The following is a 20897-nucleotide window of genomic DNA, read 5'->3' on the forward strand; positions in this document are numbered from 1 at the left end:
GCATCCTCAGAAATCTGGTGGCAGCCGTTAAAGCTTCCTCTTTCTGCCACATCCAGGTAGTGTAGCCAGTGTTCCTTTAGCTTTGAACATGTCAACTATGCTTCCAACGAAGAAGAACATTCAGTGCCTTTGCTATTTTTTTTTTTTTTATCTTTTCCTTGTTTGTGCAAGGCACTGATCTCCTCTCTTAACTTTTTGGACAATTCTCTTGACTTACCCAGATTCTCTCACTGTGGACAAACCTGCAGCCAGTCCGGGTACTTGATGTGTTCTATCTCAAGCACTGTGATGCAACTAATGAGGCCCTTGATGAGTTGTATCAGGTGTGCTTGAGACAACACCTGATTTGCAAATGAGTGCTCTTATGAGGGATTCTACTTAAGTTGAATCATTTTGAGACCAGTAGTAATTTAAAGTAGCATATTGTGTTGCAATTTTAGTTGTGTTGAGTTATTTAAATTGTTCTCGTTTGAGTTTGAGATCAGCGAATTTGGCCAATACACCTAATTAGCAATGGGGGTTGAATAATTTTGAGCGCAACTGTAGATACCATAGTAGAAAGTGAAGCTGTACATCACCACTACTTAAAGAACCACTCAGCATCTAGTCCCCCTTCCTCATTAAATCACAAATTTTGTCAAATCTAACTGTCAAATGTCTTCTTCTTCTTCACGGAAAAATTAATTGGGGGGTTTCAGGTTTCTGTATCACACTTGTGATATAAAAGTTATTGACAAAGCCAGTCAGTTTCTACAGACAGCTACATCAGTCTTTTAATATGTAAAGGCAAATCAGATCCATAAGCATTTCAGAGACAATTTTAGCACTGCTAATACCACATACAGGGTAAAGAGGCATTCATCAAATGCTCAAACAGTCCTCAAAAAATGATTGCATGTGCCTAGTGCTACTCTACAGACTTAACTAGACGTCGATTATAGTCTTGACTTACTATTCAAATAGTGCATTGCATACGAAGTTTACAGACATCAGTAAGCACTTCCATCCCTCATGCTGAGAGATGCCTGCCCAGCTTTGAACTGATGTGAATGATGCCTGATGCCTGTTCAGTCTCCCATATTCTGGGGAGCTACTATGAGGTAGAATGAAACCTGCCTCTTCCATACTGCTGAGCAGCCTGGTCCAGACTTTTGCACATGAAGTGAGTAAATATTTGCCTTAGTATACAACACACCCCACTCCAGGGAGAATGCAAAGCACTCCTCAAAGCCTCTTTAATACCAATTCCTGATTGGAGCGGCTTGGGACTGTTGTTGGCTTAGGGTGCCCAGATCTCCGGTAGAGAATAATTAAAACTCAGCCACTCTGTCAGGGGATCGACTGGGTTTGTGCTGAGAGCCTGAGCTGCTAAGGAATGCCAGTGCAGACCCACCATGACTGAAAGGGTGAAAGAAAAACAAACATCTAAACCACCTTGCTAACAATACAAATGAACTCAGGAGCTCAGGCAGAACCCTGGAAAGTGCCCATTTACGAACCCATTTTGCCACCAACAATTACAATTTAAGTATGAAGAGCTAGATTCCGAGACAACACATACTGTGTCCATAATTCACTATGGCTAATGTTACCAATATATCAAAAATGCACATACGTGTCATACTAGTAATTCAGCACTTAAACTATCAAGGATATCCTTTAAAAAAAAAGTAATTTTTCTTCAATTGCATTTTTCTTCCATTTCTGGCGGACAAGTTATGTGCAAATATCGTCATTGTTGTACAATATAACCACATCTAGCAGACATCTTTAGGACATTTAAGTGAACTGAAAAACTACATTAAAAAAGGAAAAATGAGACCAACATAAAGGAGTAAAATTATACAAAATGTACTGGATGCAAGCTAAGGCCCTTTAACATTTTCTACCTGCCCCCCTCTACGCACTAATAATAGTAAGCCTACAAAAAAAGGGAAACATCAAGCCTATTACCTCATCCTTGTGTTCCAATCTATAAGGCCTCATGAAAATAATGTCTGGATGGTTTTATGTGACTAGGCTAAAAACATTTTTTACAGTAGACACCATTACTAGCTTTGCATGCTTGCATGATGGGGACTAATTGACACTTGGGTGATGATAGTCATAAATGAGGTCAACAGGTTCAACATGACTGTCCAGTGACAGCTTTTTGCATGTTGACACAGACCATCAAACATGTTTAACCTGCAATTAAAAACAACAAATCAGCAGCTTTGTGTACCTGAGGAGCCAGAGGAAATCTACCCAACACTCTTATCATTCAATATCCCCAAAACATCTGAATAAACCTCTATCAAAATTCTTGCAAGGTAAACTGTAAGATATCCTGTAGAACTGGAGCACAAATGACACCTTAACAGAACATACTGATTGGCACGATTTTCCAAAATGTTGGTTCTGCAAGTGTATCCTCTACTCTGTGGGCCAGTGCCACTGAAAGCAACATCACCTTCAGCATATTTAACACACTGGTTGCCTGGAGTGCAGCCTGTTTTTCCCTCTCAAGAGTCTACTCGGAGTAACTGTGCATTTCATCACAGCTTAGCCCTTACTACAAGGCTCGGAGAATGCGTCCCTTCTACACTACTTTAATCACCTTGGAGATGATTATCCAGAGCAAAGCATACAACCGAGGCAACAACACAGCACATTGATCTCTTTCCCAATCCTATACAAATATCACAACGGATTATGAATCTACCCTAGCAGGTATGCAAGGCTTTTACATGGCTTTTTGCCCTCGTCTGGGGGCACAGTAATGCCCTGGGAAAACAAGAAAAGCCCCTCAGAGGGGAGACATTTTCACTTGATAATGCAGCTGTATTGTATCTTGTAATACTCTATATCACTTTATTGCGATATTTATTACAAATGTTTTATGGGCATTATGTTGCAGGAAGCCCTGGATTGTTAATTCTGCTTTTTATAAGATGGTTAAAATACATCACAAGCCTCAATTACCAAGCCTGGGGGAGGACATGGTATACAATATGCTCACCAACATGTGTAAGCGTACATAAATGCCCTGAATTTATAGAGACTGCCTCACTCGCTCATCTTCTGGGAAAAGTAACATTTTTGCCACATAGGCTGGGGGACGTATACAGAAGCAATTTTAAAAGATAAATTACTCTAACGACTGGTGGCTGGTTACCTGGTAGACTAAAAATGCATCTAAATTTAAAACAGTGGCTGGTGTTAAATGCCATCACAGGTTTTAACTCTATAAATCAGTTTAAACCTCCAGTAAACATTGACATGTAATGTTATTGTGCATAGCATTGTTTCACACAGCCCTGCGTCAAGAGAGACACTGGTCACTAAATGGATATGGATTGTGATTTCTGCATTAGGTTATTGCATAACATCTGCAAGGCAGCTACCTACAATGGACACAACAAAACGTAACAAGATTGTGTCTACGAGATGCTCAGTTATCTACATTTGACACTTGGGTGAGGAGACAAACCAGTCCACCTTCAGCTCTTGAAACGTGTCTGCTCACATATGTGGTTGAATTTCCTGAAATTAGAAGAAAGAAAAGAAACCACGTTGATCACATGCTGCATGTAGGAACGCAAAACCAAAGGGATGAGATGACATGGTTTTCAAACAGCAGACACAAGGAACGATAGGACCGATTTATACAAGGACTCCTTCTAGTGGTGCAATAAGGGAACAACAAGCACAGGGCTGGCACCCACCCATGTCCCTTCAAAGTAACAAACTCCATCAAACTGGCTCAGACAGCATGCTATAAAAAGGTGTGCTGTCTATTTATGCCATTTCAGATAGACTTCTGAGCGTTTATAGATATGTTAAATACAACGGAGAAGAAACACAAACCCATTTATAATTTTATATATCTGACGACCAAGTATTAGTTGTATTACAGTCCATTTGCCTTTGATTGGTGGATGCAGGTGGGGTCCACTACATAATGTTTGTACTGTTCACGGGTCGCAACTATTTTTTAAACAACAAAATTATGGCTTCTGATAAATATATAGGTTTTGTGCAAAGTTGATTTCTTAAATCTTGCAGTGCTTGTTGCACCACATTGTTTGTCTTCTATATAAATTTCAATGTTTTTTTGCCTTCCACAAGAAAACTTAGTGTCACTGTTGCAGACGACATGAGTCGACGATGCTTTTTCATTGCACTTCTACCCTCCTGAGGGTATTTAGGCTATCGGAGACTAAACCAATTTCCATATAAAGGTGCTTTGACTGCAAAAAGACTTACATTGCATGATGTGCCTTCACCTGCGTACGACAGTTACGTCCCCAGTAACAGTCAGGACGAGATGTTGCAGCAGCTGATGGAAAGAACAGAAAATGTCTTAATAATAATATAAGCATTTTAGATAACTTACAATGAAAACAGCAGCCTTTTATGCCTGTCTGACCTGGCAGTTCAGATGATGGGATGTTCTGTCTGTATTTGTAGGCCAGCTCCTTGAACGCTCGCTGGCCACAGCACAAGCACAGGATGGCATTTGCAGTGATACGACGATCTGATAGAGACAGTCAAGGACAGGATGTCACCACTTTTTATATGACAGTGTGGACTGTGCCAACATTGCAGTAAATGAGGCACTGTCACAGTGGATCTTCTGAATATATCTGTATCAAAGTCGACGACTTACTAACGCACATGCCCTGGGTTTTGGTGTGAAGGCTCACCTGTCAGATAGTACTTTCCCTGCTGCAAGCTCTGCAAAGACTCCTGGTGCAGATCTTTCCATGATTTCCCTCTGGAGGACAGGTAGTTCTGTTGGAAGGATGGAAATACACAAACAAAAGCATTTAAACATTGCATATGATAGGGTTTCACAGAAAAGCCAACTAGTTGACCATGAAACCACCAGTCGATGGTGAGCATTACTTTAGACTAATTGTTTCTGTGGCAATGCATCCACAGCAGATATGCAGTGGAAGGTGCTGTGGCTAGTAACTGTTGACAAGCCTCTTGAAATGAGTTATTTGGGTAAAACGCATGTTAAAAATCTAAACGGTCTATGGTACACAACCACTGACTGGCTGTAGCTGTATTGTGCTACTATGTTAGCTGACTGACCGAGTCTGTATTTGAGCAGCAGCTCTCACTTGTTCTTTGGCTCGGTAGTGTGCCGTTTACTATGCAGTGCACCTATGCAGTGTTACTATATAGTGTACCAAAACAAATGTGAGCCTCCGGCTACAGAGGCACACATTTGTTTTGGTCTGAGATGCTGAATATCAATTATATAACCTTTAAGTTAACAAAAATTAAAAAGTTATTTAGAGAAGGAAAGACTCTTGGCATTCCTGCTGAAAGCAGTTGTGTTGTTATTGCAGTCAAACAGCATCAGCGGCTCAGACAAGCTTGCTGAGGGTTGAGGCCAATCAGATTGGGCTCATAAAACAGCTTCTCTGAGCCAGTTGAAAACGCTGCTATTTCACCTCCCCTCAGGTTGGTCCCACCTACATTAGTTACCTGTTCTTTGGTTGTATTGGAGACCATTTTGGAGGAGATTTTATCATTGTTATTGCATGAAAAAGGGTATGCCTCACACAATTGATCAAATACTTTTTGGGAGCAGTTGATGACCACTACAATGCAGCAGTAGCCTCTGACAGTGGGCGAAGATATGCATTTCAAGCATCACACATTCTTAGCATGGTTCTATCTGCAAATAAGGTAGCAGTTGCCCTAATTAGGATCAACCACCCATACAAATAGCAAATGGTCTACACCACTCACATACTGACTGTAATGCATTCTAACATATAGATGAATAATTAACCAATTACAATATTATTGGATTATCTACTCCATTTTACCTGGAGGATCTCTGATTCATAGTTGTTGTTGTTCAGAACACCATCCAGGCATTTGTCTGTCAGATTGAGCTCTGAAAAAAAGAAAACCATGAAACATTTTGCAAACTATAACACAACATTAGCAGTACAAATATATCTACATCGCAGAAGGGACTTTGTTTTAGGGTTTGCAGGTTTGTACCACAGATGCAGCTCAGGAATTCAGAGACATAAAAGCTCCGTGAGCGGAGTTTAGTTCATCTCAGCTGCTAAAGCGTAGGTTTCTCCCACGTTCAACCAAAATGACTGAGTCAACCTGCATTTTAATCTCATACTGTGTCTTCTTACTATATTAGTATTACTCAAATACCTCGAACATGCTGGACATTTAATGTACATATCTATCTGTGTATATGCCATGATGTTACCTGACACAACATGTGTACATGTTGTGGAATTAATCCTGATTAAGACTACACTGTGCTTGTTGTAAAAGGAACAGTTATTCTGCTGTTTTTTCACACAAATATGCGGGAATGTGTTCCATTCGTTTTCCAGTCTGCAACAAATAAAATTTTGTGGGAGACACAAGAGTGCTTATAATTTGAGCCTGCAAAACATCCCATAATGGTAACAGCAGAGATCCCCCTGGGGCTGTTTTGCTGAAACAGATACATACCACTGAATCGAGCCAGACAGCCTTGACAGCCAATCCTCTGGCAACCCCAGTACATATGACAGAAGGGTCGCTGGCACAGCACACCTGCCAACACACAGCGCATCATGCATATGTAGTAGAGTTTCTAAATCTATCATATGAATGGCTGGTAAAGTTGTACTTTAACTGCGATCTGATTTTACATGTATATTTAATATCTCATCATACTCAACAACCTTACACAGTTTGAGATGTACCAGCACCAAGTGACTTAAATTATCTAACTATTGTAATTTGATATATTAACTCCCGGTCTGTTTCACTGTGGTGCAGTTTTCTGACTGACAGCATAATTTCATTAACCACATTACATCACATTACATTTCTGCAGAGGGACTAACAAGGTCAGGGACCACTCACATTGTTGAGCAATAACCTGCTGGCTGTTAAGCTCGGCCCGTCTGTCTGGCATTGGCTGGAGGCAGCAGGTGCAGATGAGATGGCAGCCCTGAGGGGGGCAGCGGTACTCCTGAGGATCTGCAGATAGGACGGGAGCAGAAAAGGGTTTTAGACAGCAGTCTAATTCTCCAACTACTGAGCACACACATTCTTGTTTGTTGTTTTTGGTAACAGGATTCTAACTGTACCCTGCAATGTGCCACCGAGTGAAAAGTTTAACATTAGCTACTGATCTTATTTAATCTACACTCAATCACCTGAGGGGATATCAGAGGATGTTGAGGGCTGCTCCCCTGCCGGCTTTGCAGACCCCTCCTCAGTTGCTGGTTTGGGTGGAGGCGGGATCGGTGGTGGAGCTGGCAGCCCAGTGAACCAGTAGTTTGAACCTGTGGCAAACAGCACCTGACTGACATCCATCCTGTAACCAGGACACTGTCTGCACATCACTAGAGGCTGACTGAGGACAAGAGACACAAAAAAAATGACAAGGAGTTGTTCACAAAACAAGCAAAAGTGTCTACACTTGAGATATTTTACATGTCAAATTTAAGGCTGGTTTTAATCTTTGCCCATGCAAAAGATTAAGAGATACATTTTTAACTGAGTTGCTTACGATGTAAATTCTCGTTTTTGGCGTTAAAAATAGGTCAATGAAATATTCATAGACAACCTATTTTTCATTCAAAAGACTGAAACAGAATAACAGAAACCAATGAAAACAAGAACCATGACAAAATGTATTCCAGGTTTTATCTATAAATAAGAACTGAATGATACTGTGAAAGATTGATGAATGATGAAATGGACTAACAATTGTTTCAATGTATTTTAGTGAAGAGGTGAGTGAATCGGCTTCTTAATGATTCTGAGAGAGCAGGTAGTTGTTAAAATTAATTAGAAAAACTTAAAAGAAAAAAAAATTCCACTGACGGAAAAACAAGACTAAAATGACTTTAATTTTTGTTCACTAAATTTTGTTCACTAGATTTCTAGTACAACACTTAGACTACATCAAAATCGGCCAAAAATGAACGCTGGTTTCCCACAAATACAAACAACCAGACCATTTACCTAAAGTCTGAGGAGTCACTATCGTTGTCAGAGAGCTCGAAGAGATAATCTGAGCTGCCCTCCTCATCTGAGAATGAGCGCTCAACTTTTGGCTGCAACATGTCCTGAGTTATCTTGTTGCGGCTGTCCATGCTCTTCAGGTCCTCCTCACTGCGACACTTTTCTGTGGGGACACCAATGTATTTAAACTCAGTATCATACCAGGCAAGCAGATAGTTATAGTCCTTCTCGGTCATGTCATCTTAGGTAGAAAACCCAGCTGCATTTTGCTAACAATTTTAAAAAGCTTGTTGTGTGAAACCAATAAAAGGAGCTGACATGCTGAATAAAATAAACTGCCAATGTGTCATTAAGAGATACTATTAAAAGGATGTTTATCTGGGCAAACCTGGGTGCTGGATGAGGTAGGCCTCCACCAGGTTGTTCAGGATGTGGTTCTTACGAATCCTCTCCACAGGACAGCGGCAGGTGGGGCAAAGAGAAGAACGCTCCATCCAGCCAGAGTAGCAGGCAGCACAGAAGACGTGCATGCAAGGCTGCAAGCTAAAGCAAAAATTAAGAAACTTAAGAATCAATCTGACACACCGCTGGCCCTACAAGACTACATATTTCACTCCCCTTACCATGGCTATCTGTGTATATGCCATGATCTTACCTGACACAGTCATGCAGCAGGTCCTGGCAAATGACACAGGTCAGGCTCTCCTCCATTTTGTCTGTCTTAGTCCCTTCCACTGGTGGTTTAGACAAAACACTTCCCTTAGCTGAACAAACCACTTCTGTGCTGGAGGTGTGCGGCAAGCCCAAATCATAATCTTTTTCTGTAAATACAATAACTGTACATTACATGCTACACTGAGTGTGGGTTGGCTTATAAAAATCTCCCACGTCGGGCTCGAGGTTGACAAGAAGCATTCAGGAATCTCCAGTTTAGAAAAAAAAAACCCACAAACATACCGTCATCGGTTTTCCTCCTCTTGCTTTCTGGCTCCATGTTTTCATGCTGTGCTACAGCAGCATCTTTAGCTTGGGCTGTTAAAATGGAGGAACAACAGACGTGGGTCAAATCAGGTAGTCTCTGTTTAAACAAAGTGCTTGTTCTGACATACATAGATGATGGAAGAACTTAAAAAGTTTAAACAGGGGGCAGGACGTGTCATTTCATGTCATTCTGTGATAAATACATGTCATAGCAAAATGTTAACAATATTGCAATGTGGTTTACATTATGACCATTTCCAGCAGCCACATGCATGGCTGGATGTGAATATATAAACGTCGCCATCAGCTTCACTGTTAATGGAGTTGGAACTTCTGTAGCGTGACATTAAGAGAAAAACGCCGCACAAACATTGAACAACGGCTGCTTATTGTACCATGCAATAACTAAACTGACCTTAGACAAGAGACGCCAGGACCTGACTCAGCTTAGTTCTATCAATCAATCATCACTTTGTTGGTGGTCAGTCAGAACAGCACGTTCCAGTGTCATGACAGTCACAAAAACCAACCTTCTGACATTTTAAAATGTTGGGAAAAGGGAGATGTGTCAGTTAAACAGTGTGGTGGGGATTTGAGTAGACAGCACTGTCACTTTAACACCAGGCTGGATGTACTATGATTACCCCCAGCTGGACACGTTTTACCCAATACGCTCTAAGCTAAAGTCAGTTTAAAGTTCAGTATTGATCAGCTGCAATCAGCAGGTCTGTCTCCATCAGTGACTGTGATCAGAAAGCTATTTCAACAAGAGAGGACAGAGCAACAGCTCTCTCTGCCCCTATTTTAATAAGTACTTTGCAATATCATTATATTATTTTACGGCCATAAAACACCAAAGGCCAAACACCCCAACATCTGACAAAATATCAAAATAAACTACTTAAGGGTTGAGCCAACACACATGTAGCCTACACCGTTGATAACAGTGCATTTTAAAAAGGAACAGTTTGGGGAGCCAGGAGCTGGTTAGCTTAGCTTAGCACAAAGACTGAAAACAGGGGGAAACAGCTAGCTCAAAAGATACGACATGTTGTGTATTTTATTGGGGGAAGTATCTAATGTATCTCACCATGAGGTTACCAGACGGGGAAGTCACTGCTATCTGCTAAGAAATAGTCCTGAACATAACCATAACCACACTCCTGCCACCAAAGGAACTGCTCTGGGTGATCATTAACAACTCGGCCACATAAATTAAAATGACTTCACAAGCTTGATGTAGAAAACAGAATGCATACAAAAGCGATGCACTGTTTATTTCCAGAGGGAGAGCTGAAGAGAAAGTCCACAATGCATCAGCCCTGTTCAGCAGTGTGTTAGCGGAGAACCTACCAGAGGCAGGATGGCCTGTGGTTGCCATGGGACCAGAAGTGGTAGAGCTCCCAATACAGAAGTGGGAGGTGGAGGTGGAGGGTTGGGGTTCCTCCTGAGTTGGATCACGAGGAGCCTTTGTGAGCATTACAGGCTCCACAGAGAGTGACATCTCTGAGGGTGGAACAGGAGCGGGGCTGTGGGCGGCCCTGTCCATTTCTAAAGTTCACATACAGGGAGGGGGTTATTAGTGAGGCATAGTAAAGCTGTGGAACTAAAGTGGTTGTGGGGAACTACTTACCGTAACTGTGCTGTGACATAGGTTGCTCCGCTTTGATTGAGTGGTAAACATAGGCGATGTCTACAGGGCGACAAGAGAAGATGTTGTCTGTCTTTTCCTCTTAGAGATTCATACAAAACATTACCCTGACGGCTAACAAAATGAGCAGCTCACTTTGTTCCGGTTCACTCTTCCTGTATACAAAGTAGATGACATCGCCGTTCTGCAGCATGTGAGTTTGCTTCTTGACCAGTTTGGACATGTTGATCACTGTGCCATTGGTGCTACAGACAAACAGACATCCAATTGGATGAGTCAGTGTACAATGTAAAAAGTGTCCTGTAGAATTCACTGATGGGTGAATATTCAGCATATGGTACCTCATGTCTTCAAGCCACACCAACCCTGAGCTTTCATCTTGTACAATCTTGCAGTGCTCCCCTGATACCAGTTTGTTGGCTGGAAAGGACAGATAACATCCTGACAACAAAATGATGAAAAAACAACACCATGAGAACACAGAACAGACACAATACAGGCTCTCTAGGACAGAGTCCTTAAGAGGATCTACAACATATGTTCATGTGCATTTCCTTTTTTATCCCCTCTGAACATTCAAAAATGATACTCATACGGTAATACAGTTGTGCGTATTCAGCCCGCATTTTAAAATAAATAACTTGAAAACTGAACCTCATACTACTGAGATTCGCCATGACATTTCCAAACCTTTTATTACCCAGACATAAGCAAACCAATTAAGCCTAGTCACTTTGCGCTGCAAAAAAAGTAGACCCCCAAAGCTCTCAACAACAAAGACGACACAGGGGAAAATATAGGCCTAACCTTTTCTTAAGCAAAACCAATACAAAAAAAAATCTACTTAATATTCTGCACACATGTTCTCAATGGAGGCCCTTTGTTATCGTCACAAGAGGCTGTCTAAGTTTGGTGCACTAAAGAAGTCTTTGTGTTTTCAAGGGGGAGGCTTTAAAGGCCCCAGACAGAGACAGCAATGTCTGGGGTCTGTCTTTTGTTAAGAAGCACCACCACATTTAGAGCTTTTTAAAGCAGGTTAAAAATATGAACAAAGTTTCAGAAGATTGGACTTGAGGTGACAACAAATGTTTTTATTTTTCATTCCTGGACAGAGAGTAGCCTACCCTTTTTCCTGCCAACTGTGCATTCCCTGTTGAAAAGCAGGACAGTTTCGCTGGAGTCCACTTTGACCAACTTTCCCCACGGCCGTCCTCTCCTGTGACTGTCCATCTCACCCGGTCTTACTATGAGAAGACAAGTTTGGGAATGTTTAAACTCAAAATGATAGCAGCAACGTAGCATCAATGTTTTCTTTGTTACTGTTCAATAGACTATTACACGGCAGCAAAGAGAAAGCGAAATTGTTCATCATTCATCAAAATGAAACTATGCACGTGGCGTGCACACACACACACACACACACACACACACACACACACACACACACACACACACACACACACACACACACACACACACACACACACACACACACACACACACACACACACACACACACACACACACACACACACACCAACCAGATGGATTCTGATGTTCAATGTTAAAAATTAGACACTTAAATACACTCAGCCTCTCTGCAGCTCTTTAGCATAACATTAACTCTTTCGTTAAATTAACACATTCATCCACTCTGCATGTCATTATTCATCCAAATTCACAGCTTGCACATATTTCAGTAAGATGGCTGCTTAAAGAGCCACAGTTCTCTTAAAATTTTCTTTTTTTTTAAATTTGATCTGAAACACAAAGCTGTAGAATATGTTCAATTCACATAAGCCGAACTCACAGGTGGACTTTAACTATTCAGAAAAGATTATGTACAAATGATGTGCAACTTGCCAATAAACAAAGCTACATAATACAGAAAGTTTCCAGTCAAGTTTGGTGAGGAGCCCATGAGGACAGGATCTGCTGTGGAGATCTGGCTCTCTCTAAGCTTGCTATCCACCTAGCGTCAGTAGCTCACTTTGCTGTGTGACAAGCTGGAAAAAAAGGATGAATTATTTAAACCTTTAGACTATAATCGTGACAAAGTGGTTCCTCCTTCACATGCTGCGGGATATCCCCACACCTGAGGCGAACACACTCAACTTCGCTCAATAACAACACTAAGCTAACGGGAATGCTAACATTAGCAGCCAGCCGTCCGTCCGTGTGTGTCCAAGAGAAGCACGAGAGGACACCGGGACAACAAACCGGTAACGTGAAACTTATCTAGTGTCTGAAACGGCTACTTTACCGTCAAAAGCGCAGTTTGAAGTCGCAGTTTCTGTGTTCAGAGCCGCTTGTTCTCATGTTCCAGCTAGCAACAAGATGTACTTCCTGGCCAGGGCAGGGTTGACACTATATTCCGTCATCAGCTGATGGAGGAGGGGCAGCGGGCTCCGGGTTTAACCCTTGTATGGTGTTCGGGTCTGCGGGGCCCCTTTCAGTGTTTTATCAAGAGAAAAATGATTCCATTAACTATTTATTCAAACTCAGACTCATTGGCCTTGGCTCATATTGATGAGTCTGAGTTTGAAAAAATGATTAATCGAGTCAATCTTTTGATAAAGAACAGGAAAACGGATGAAATCGTAAAACAAGGGTTAAACTCCGACTTCATCTGTGTGAACTGATGCTGGCATCCTCTCACACACACACACACACACACACCATCCGCTGGTAGAGCTGATGTAAGAGTCACATGCTGAAATTCATGCAACAAGAAGCGTTTGTGTTAAGTGGCACAAAATACACCTGTAACTAATACCTGCAACAAAAAGGTGCACAACATTTACATCTGAACCACCTGCTGAGGGAGAAACATGTTCACAAACTGCACTTCCATGAACAAAAGTGATCTTTACTAGTCGTAACACTGTGGCTCACTGCGGGTTGAGACAATGTAATGTCTGCAGGTGTATTTACACTTTCTACAGTGTATAAATGGTGTACACCACCTCTGTGTTTGCACTTTTATTTTTCTTCTATTTATTTTTCTCTAGTATTTAGTAATCGCCCAAAATATGAGGAGCATTCTGGGGTTTTAAGTGGCCCAGATAAGGGCAATACTGACACTGATTACTGATGCAGTTATTGGCTGTTCCACTTGTCTCCACTTCGGTCTAAAATGACAAATCAAAGAGGAGAAGAGCAGTTGCTTCCCTTTATTCTTTACCATTAGTTACTCTGGATAAAGGCATCAGATAAATGCCTGAGGTGACATGCTAATTTAAAAGTGAGGGAAAAGGAAGTATTCATTTTTCACCTTTACATCAGTTCAATGTAACAATCAACACATCAGCTCCTGTAAGTGGATGAGGAGAACTGGAGGAAGGGGCCAGATGGAGAGAGCGGGAAGCATGGTGTGTTTGTGCCCTTGGGGTAGGTGTTAGGCATGGTGGTGGTGATGGGTGGGGGCTGGTGATGTTTGCCACCAGGACACCAGAAGTCCCACAAGGTAAATGGCCCCTCACGAGTTCCTACAGCTCCCTCGTACATCGTGGGGGTGATCTCTGAGAGGAGCAGTAGGATTTCAGGTACATCTGCCTAAACTAACTCTGAATCCACAAGGATTCTCTGCAGACCTTCAGGTACTGCAGGATGGGCAACATCCCTGCCCCATGCAGGCTGAGGTGAAGCAGGCTCCTGGGTTCTTGTGACATGCTGCTGCCCTCCAGTGTTTAGTCCACAGTAGTTGTTCTCAAAAATGACAGCTATGAAGCGCTGTTCAGGTGCACCACAACCTTCTCTGCTTCTGTCACATCATCACTGGTGAGGAAATTGATGATTATTTCCTTCCTCTCTTTAGGAGAGGAGTTGTCCAGCAGGAGCAGACTGGTGTCTGTGGAAAGCATGCTGTTTTCATCACGCCTCTCCACTTTTTTCTGTCAGGTTGGATAAAAAGTCCTAGTAAAAATTGGCCATTCCATGACAATAGGCACAAAATACAGCAAATCTAATAAGAAACATAAAAAATTATGTTTTGTATATTATATTATATAAATATTGTAATATATTATATATGATATTATTCTAGAAAAATATTGATTAATATCCACATTTAGCCGTTATTCTCCCCCCAAAACTTAGGTGGAACATATTCCCTACGTTTCCAGCTGCTGTTAACTCCCACTGCGCCTCCTGAATGTTTGCATTCTTGCAGTGATTTTGGTCAAACTCTGAGCGAGGAAGGTAACAATCGTGCCCAGCCTCTCTGTGGTCACCTGAAGAGAAACAAGCCAAAAGAGATGGAGAGTCTCTGGTGATGGCTTAATTGCATTTGTATTATGTAATAAAGCCTCTATAATGTTTCAATTTCAGCTTTGATTCTTCCCAGGAATATTGGGAAAATATGATTATCAGAAAAATCACTATCAGAGTATAGTAGATACAGTAGTAAATGTCTAATGCAGTAAATATGCATCCAAAAACATAAATATGGTCCTTTTACATGTGTAGATACCCATAAGGAGCGTCTTGGTCAATAACCAAGCAAAAGTAAGAAATAAAACAACCAGTTCTCAATAATGAAGCCCTGATTCATTGTCCAAATGCAGATTACATCACAGGTTTGAATCTGCTTTGAGGAGAATTCACATTCACAAATACAGGTGCAATTTATTGTACTAATATTTGTTTTAAATGTAAATTTACCTGAGTACTGTACTTAAGTATAATTTTAAGGTACTTGTGCTTTACTTGACTATTTCCATGCAACTGCATACTTCTTATATCCCACTTCACTTCAGATACTTTTTTACTTGACTGTATTTCTTGGACAGTTATAGTTACTAAATAATTCAGGTTAAGATTTCACATAAAATTGCTCATAAAATACAACATGTTGTGAAAGAGTAAACCAATGATTTCCAACATTTTTGGCTTGATTTTGGCTTGATTTTGGCCTATTACAAAAACAGAAGGTGTCTAGTTGGGGCTCCTTTTTGCATTTCAGATGTCTGTGAGTTGTCAGCACTAGAGTTCTGAACTTCACAGATGGTTTCATTTCAATCTGTTTGAGGCTGAAAAAGGCTGAATTACAGATAACAGAAAAGCCCAATAAATAAATACAAAGTTATGTAGCAGAACTTTTTTTTTTTCTCCCTTCGAACTCCTTTGATTATCTCATGACCCCTCAGATTTAGCCTAACCCCAAAGTTTGGAACATCTGGACTAGATTACTTAACTGTATCTAAAGTGGTTAAAACTAGCACCACCTCGACCAGCTACAACAACATCATGTAACTTACACATTGTTTCATAATAATATATGACTCACTGGGCTATTTACATTACTTTTACCGCTGATATTTTAGGGATTTTTGCTGGTGATACTTATGCTCTCAATATAGTATGTAAGGAGGAGGTTGTGGTGGTGGTAGAGTGAACTCCAGCAGCAAATGGTGAGTATATCAGTAATAGTGAGTGTCACGTTGGATTGCACTATAAAGCTGCAGATATATAATTGGATGTTACTCGTCAGCTGATAGATTAATGTACCAGTGATTGTCAAGCATGAATGAAACAACTGATGTCAATCAACCAACTGCTTCAGTGCTCTGCCTGAAGTCAACTCATTTTGCAATGTGTCATACAGTACGTCAGTCATTTTGTTTCTTATCTCATCCTGATGAATCCTGTTTGACCTTGTAGCCATTTTAGAGACATACAGTGATCGAAGTTTCAGCTCGTTGTTTAAACTGTCCGGCCCACAACGTTACCGTCTAGTAACATGGACATAATGGAACATTTAGAGTTAAAGAGACAGATTTTTGCCACAGGAGTTGGTAGAGACCAAAAATAGAGATAAAAGAGGGAGAACATTGGACTTAAATTTGGCATGCTGCTGCCCCCAAGTGGCCCCCAAGTGATCGGAGTTATTGCAATAATGGAAAGCCTCGTTCCATTTCATACTAACTGCATTTGCTATGTCCACATATGTAGGGATTTCCAATGCTTTGGTCACTACTATATGAAAAGGTATTACACAGCTTGCATTGTGGGACCACTGACATTTTTGATATAGGATCTTACAGTCCAATTACAAGTGGGCTGATCTTTCTTGTTTAAGAAAGCCCAACATGTCTCTCTAATAGAAATAGCAAGTGAGTCCTTAATGCAGGACTAATCTCTGCAAACCTCCATCTATTCCCTGGCAGTGCATTATTAATGGGCAGTGAGGAGGCTGGTGAGTACAGGGGCCTCCCCTCACTAATGTGTTCATTCCTCATTGTTAGATGTCTGGTGAGGAAAACACAAACACATGCTGCCTTCTTACAGACTCATACCTACAGGCACACAGGCACACAGGCACACAGGCACACACACACACACGCACACACACGCCCGGCTACACAGTAGTGTGCCATCCATGCAGAATACGTATACTCTTACGGGAAATTATTATATTTTTAGTTGGCATTCAGTGTTGAACACAGAATCCTCTGCAGATCCTCTGATAAGGTCACAACAGCAAATTGAATGCAGCTTATTGAATCCCACACCCACGCTGTCAATCAGCATTTCATAATTGGATCAAAGATTACTTGTGGCAGCTGTATAAAACATCAAACGAGTAATTAAATGAAATAATTAGAAAATAAACCTTAATGTTGCCTAGTGGGAATGGAGGCGGGCTGAGGAACGTGATTCTGCTGTGCTCTCTGAAATTATCTGTCTCTGGCTTGGGCTAATTGCTGGAGGATGTCCTCTTAACTGAGTGTGAAAAGCTGTGTCTAATTACGGCAACATTAATCAGGCATTAGCATGTTATCACAAGGTTAACTTATCAGGAGGGGCCCAGAAGCAGCTGGAGGTACCATGCTGCACTGGGTCAACTGGGCCACAAGGGGTAGTGCTTGTTCTTTCTATAAACCATTACTCAGCCCCCTTGAAGTCGAGGGCTGAAATCAAAGGCAACCATGTTGGATTACACTGAGCGAGCACTGTGGTTTTGAGACTCCTCTGTGTGGAATTAGAACGTCCAGAATCAATACCAGCTATTTCCTGCTTGTAGTGGGGCTGAATTGAGAACATTCATCCTCTGGGGATTCAAATTTTTAGGTCATAATTTGTTAACATCTTACTTAGCACAGACACACTAAAGGAGAGATCCTTACCATACACTGAGTGAGGAATTACATTGACTGAGAGACTCTGCGAAATCAATGGCAAGCAATTGTGTGCTTGGTGGAGCAGTTCAGTTCAAAGTAATGAAGACTGACTGGACGGATATTGCATTCCAAATTACCCCACTAGTCACATTTGAACACAGTTAAAACATCAGCCATCACTTATTGTTGTGAAATGTAAAATGTAAACGATTTGCTGCTGCCACAGCAAGCAGTATGGATTATTTATTCACCGTTTTTATCTTAAATGTGCTTTTGAAAATGCAGTGAACGCGTTGCTATAGTTATTCTAATTGTGTGTTTTGACCTATTTCTATAACAGTGAAAAATGTGCTGCAAGTAACAGCACAAAGGTGTATGTGCAATTTTGAGTCATCGCATGCCAAATGACCTGCATGTGTGTAGATTAAAGGTCACTTCTGGCAGCAGTTTGGTTCTGTGCCCTGACTTCATTACCAGCAGCTCCAGCGTAGTCTCATCAGGATTCCAGCAGGACAGAGGAGCCGTACCTCCAGCAGCCCTGCCAAAGGCGCTCATTTGTCAGAGAGGCATGGAGATCACAGGCCGACAAATCTCCCACGTCTCCCACACTGTCAAGCTCTTTGCCTGCATATCAAAGACAAAAGAACAGAGCCGGAGAGCAAGAGAGCAGAGCAGCTATTCTATTTAGAGATGGTCCGCCGTTTAAACTCCCCGAGCGTGCCCTTTGAAAACGCCTATTAGCCTGGGTGAGAGAGATTACAAGCAAATAAAATTACATTCATTGTGATATTTGATTTCATAATACCCCCAGAATTATAATTACACTGCACTCACACTTTTCATTTAAAAACCATTCGGCGACAACAAAGAATCAGAGATGGGAATGAGCAGGTTGTGCATCTAGCGAACGAGAGCACATTATCAGGCCTGTTTCACTAGAAATAACAATAATGGGAGAAGAATGGAAGCACTAATAAGAATGTAATCAGGTGAGAGAGCTGGATTTAATGATATGGAACAGAGGGCTTTATATTCATCTGTCAGTCTTCTGGTGGAACAACAGGAGAGCGTGTTGGGAAGAAAATGGCTTTTCTGGTGTTACATTCCCCTCAGAAGCTGCAAAATGGAAGCAGATTTTCTTTTCTTTTAAAGCCCGCTTCTTACCAACAGACACGGGGGTTAAATCCCCCGTCAGGTGTCAGTTGCAACCTGTCTGTCTGTCAGGGTTGCACCAAAAGCACAACAGTGTATTACAGGGGGAATGTGGGCATATGCTGTCTGGCTTAAACCAACAAGCAGAAGGGAAGAGATAAGAGACATTCTTGGGCGGCGCAGGAACGAGGCATGAGAAGGGCCAGCTTGATAGCAGTACTTGTTGTTCTGATGTGTTAAATAGCTGGCCTTCAACACCCCAATCAATCGCTGAGTGAGCCACTGTGTAGCCAAGGGTTGTGTGAGATAGCCAGATGGCTGAAGTCAATGGAGCTTTGCCTGGTCTCTTGTGTCACAAAGGGATGATCATGACTGGCCACACAGACTGGATAAAATATATGAAATATTGCAGTTTGTCTAGGTTGATAAGTGCAAATAGTTGTTGTTTCAGGCTTTAGGCTAATCAGGAGCAGAATAATAACACATACATCCCCAAAATGTTTAACAACATAGTTGGCCTTGGGTGGCTATCATGGCCATTTTTGTTTTGGCTTGCACTCTTGGCTTGTCTGGTGTGATAAATATTACTGTAGATCTCACTTTGTGTAATGATGCCTACCAACCATTGTGTGGTACTCCTGCCATTTGACACAGGGAAGTGGGAGGCAGCCAGTACGCCAATGTGTGCATACAAGAACGTCTGTGGGACAAGACAAGCATTTTGAACACTCTCCAAGACCTCCAGAGGCCTGCGCTGACTAATCTGCAAACAATCCGCTCTGCAAGCCCCATTGCAAGTGGAAGAACAAGCCCCTTAAGCTGTGACATTAACGAACACAGCGAGATAAGATAGGGTTTGTTATCATGGCGCATGGAACTCCTGCCCAGATAGGAGATAAGAGCCTTTCAAAGCGTGTTTGCTGCCAGACAAATTTCCAAAGAAGCATGGGAGGCGGGCAAACTCAGGTGTGGAATGCTGAGAAGCCTCGTCGAAGCAGGTCTCATGAAGAATACGATCCCTCTGCCATCTATCTCATCATAGCCACCTTTGGTATTTTGGTGAGTGAGGGTTCTAACACATTGACGACACAAATGTGATCTAAAACCAGTGGCCACTCTGTGCACAGCAGTGTGGATCTTCCTGTGCTGAAAGAAGCAATAAGAGATATGCGTCAAGAAAATGACCTCACAGTGGATGTGAGATATCAGAGTGAAAGAAGGTTTTCAGGGTTTCATCAAATAGGAAGTGCAGTGTTAGAGCATTATTTTGAGTTCATACATTATTCACATGCTCAGGGCCAGTGGAGTGCATTTAAAAGTGTCTCCAAGTGGTGGTGACGCCGCACTGACTGACAGAAATGATGTTTCACTTAAACATTGGAGGAATCAACATATGGCATTGCTGTATATTTGATTTATGACTTTTTTGCCACTGAGTGACCTGGTTTTCCCGTGTTCATTCATTTTCATTCTAAGCATTGTTTAAACCACAAAAATTACTGGGCTCAAAAGCATACTCCTCAATACTTGGAAATTGTAAATGTCCACATGTAGGAAGAATGTCACTTTTGAGAATGTGCTGATAATTCCATGTGGTTGGCGCACAAAGACCAAAAGCAGACTTTCCAAGTTGAGCATAGATGTGCCATACAAGTGTTTATCACGCCGCCGTGCCAGAGAGGACCAACCAACTTTGTCATGCAAAATGCAATCGGGAGTATCACAGAGATCTCCTGCAATGAATCTGAGGGCTGACTGATACACTGAGTCTGAGGTTTGAGAGTGGAGGCAGAAGCATGTCGGTAGATGATATCACCATAATCTAGGACTGATAGAAAGACTCCCTCAGTTGTATTTCTGCTTAAAAGGAAGCTGGATTCGTTTCTGCATAAAAATCTGAATTTTTGCCGTAGTTTACTGTTTAGATTTTCAATATGGTGTTTAAATGTAAATGGTGTCATCGTGGTTAGGTGTAGACTTTTAAAATCAATACCCTA

General features: G+C 41.6%; 1 protein-coding gene across 1 annotated transcript; it reads right to left on the reverse strand.

Moving 5' to 3' along the window:
• Nucleotides 1-774: 774 nt before the first annotated feature.
• On the reverse strand, nt 775-12976 carry chfr (checkpoint with forkhead and ring finger domains, E3 ubiquitin protein ligase). The gene is made up of 18 exons (XM_070834251.1): nt 12891-12976; nt 11752-11871; nt 10969-11068; nt 10763-10872; nt 10610-10669; nt 10330-10527; nt 8953-9027; nt 8651-8816; nt 8384-8538; nt 7996-8158; nt 7182-7381; nt 6886-7002; nt 6487-6570; nt 5829-5899; nt 4689-4776; nt 4412-4519; nt 4249-4321; nt 775-3525 (listed from the first exon to the last, which is right to left on the reverse strand). The coding sequence occupies exons 2-18, from the start codon at nt 11855-11857 to the stop codon at nt 3483-3485; spliced, it is 1917 nt and encodes a 638-aa protein (XP_070690352.1). The 5' UTR covers nt 11858-11871; nt 12891-12976; the 3' UTR covers nt 775-3482.
• Between the last annotated feature and the right edge of the window lie 7921 nt (nt 12977-20897).

The sequence above is a fragment of the Pempheris klunzingeri genome, chromosome 7 (assembly GCF_042242105.1).
Source record: "Pempheris klunzingeri isolate RE-2024b chromosome 7, fPemKlu1.hap1, whole genome shotgun sequence".
NCBI lineage: Eukaryota > Metazoa > Chordata > Actinopteri > Acropomatiformes > Pempheridae > Pempheris > Pempheris klunzingeri.

What these genes read in the sequence shown, in the direction of transcription:
- chfr (XM_070834251.1), bottom strand. Translation starts at nt 11,857, where the DNA reads ATGGACAGTCACAGGAGAGGACGGCCGTGGGGAAAGTTGGTCAAAGTG. An exon ending in AGTGACTCCTCAGACTTTAG is followed by an intron (nt 7,382 to 7,995) that starts GTAAATGGTCTG and finishes TCTTGTCCTCAG; the next exon opens with TCAGCCTCTAGTGATGTGCA. An exon ending in ATGAATCAGAGATCCTCCAG is followed by an intron (nt 4,777 to 5,828) that starts GTAAAATGGAGT and finishes TCCTTCCAACAG; the next exon opens with AACTACCTGTCCTCCAGAGG.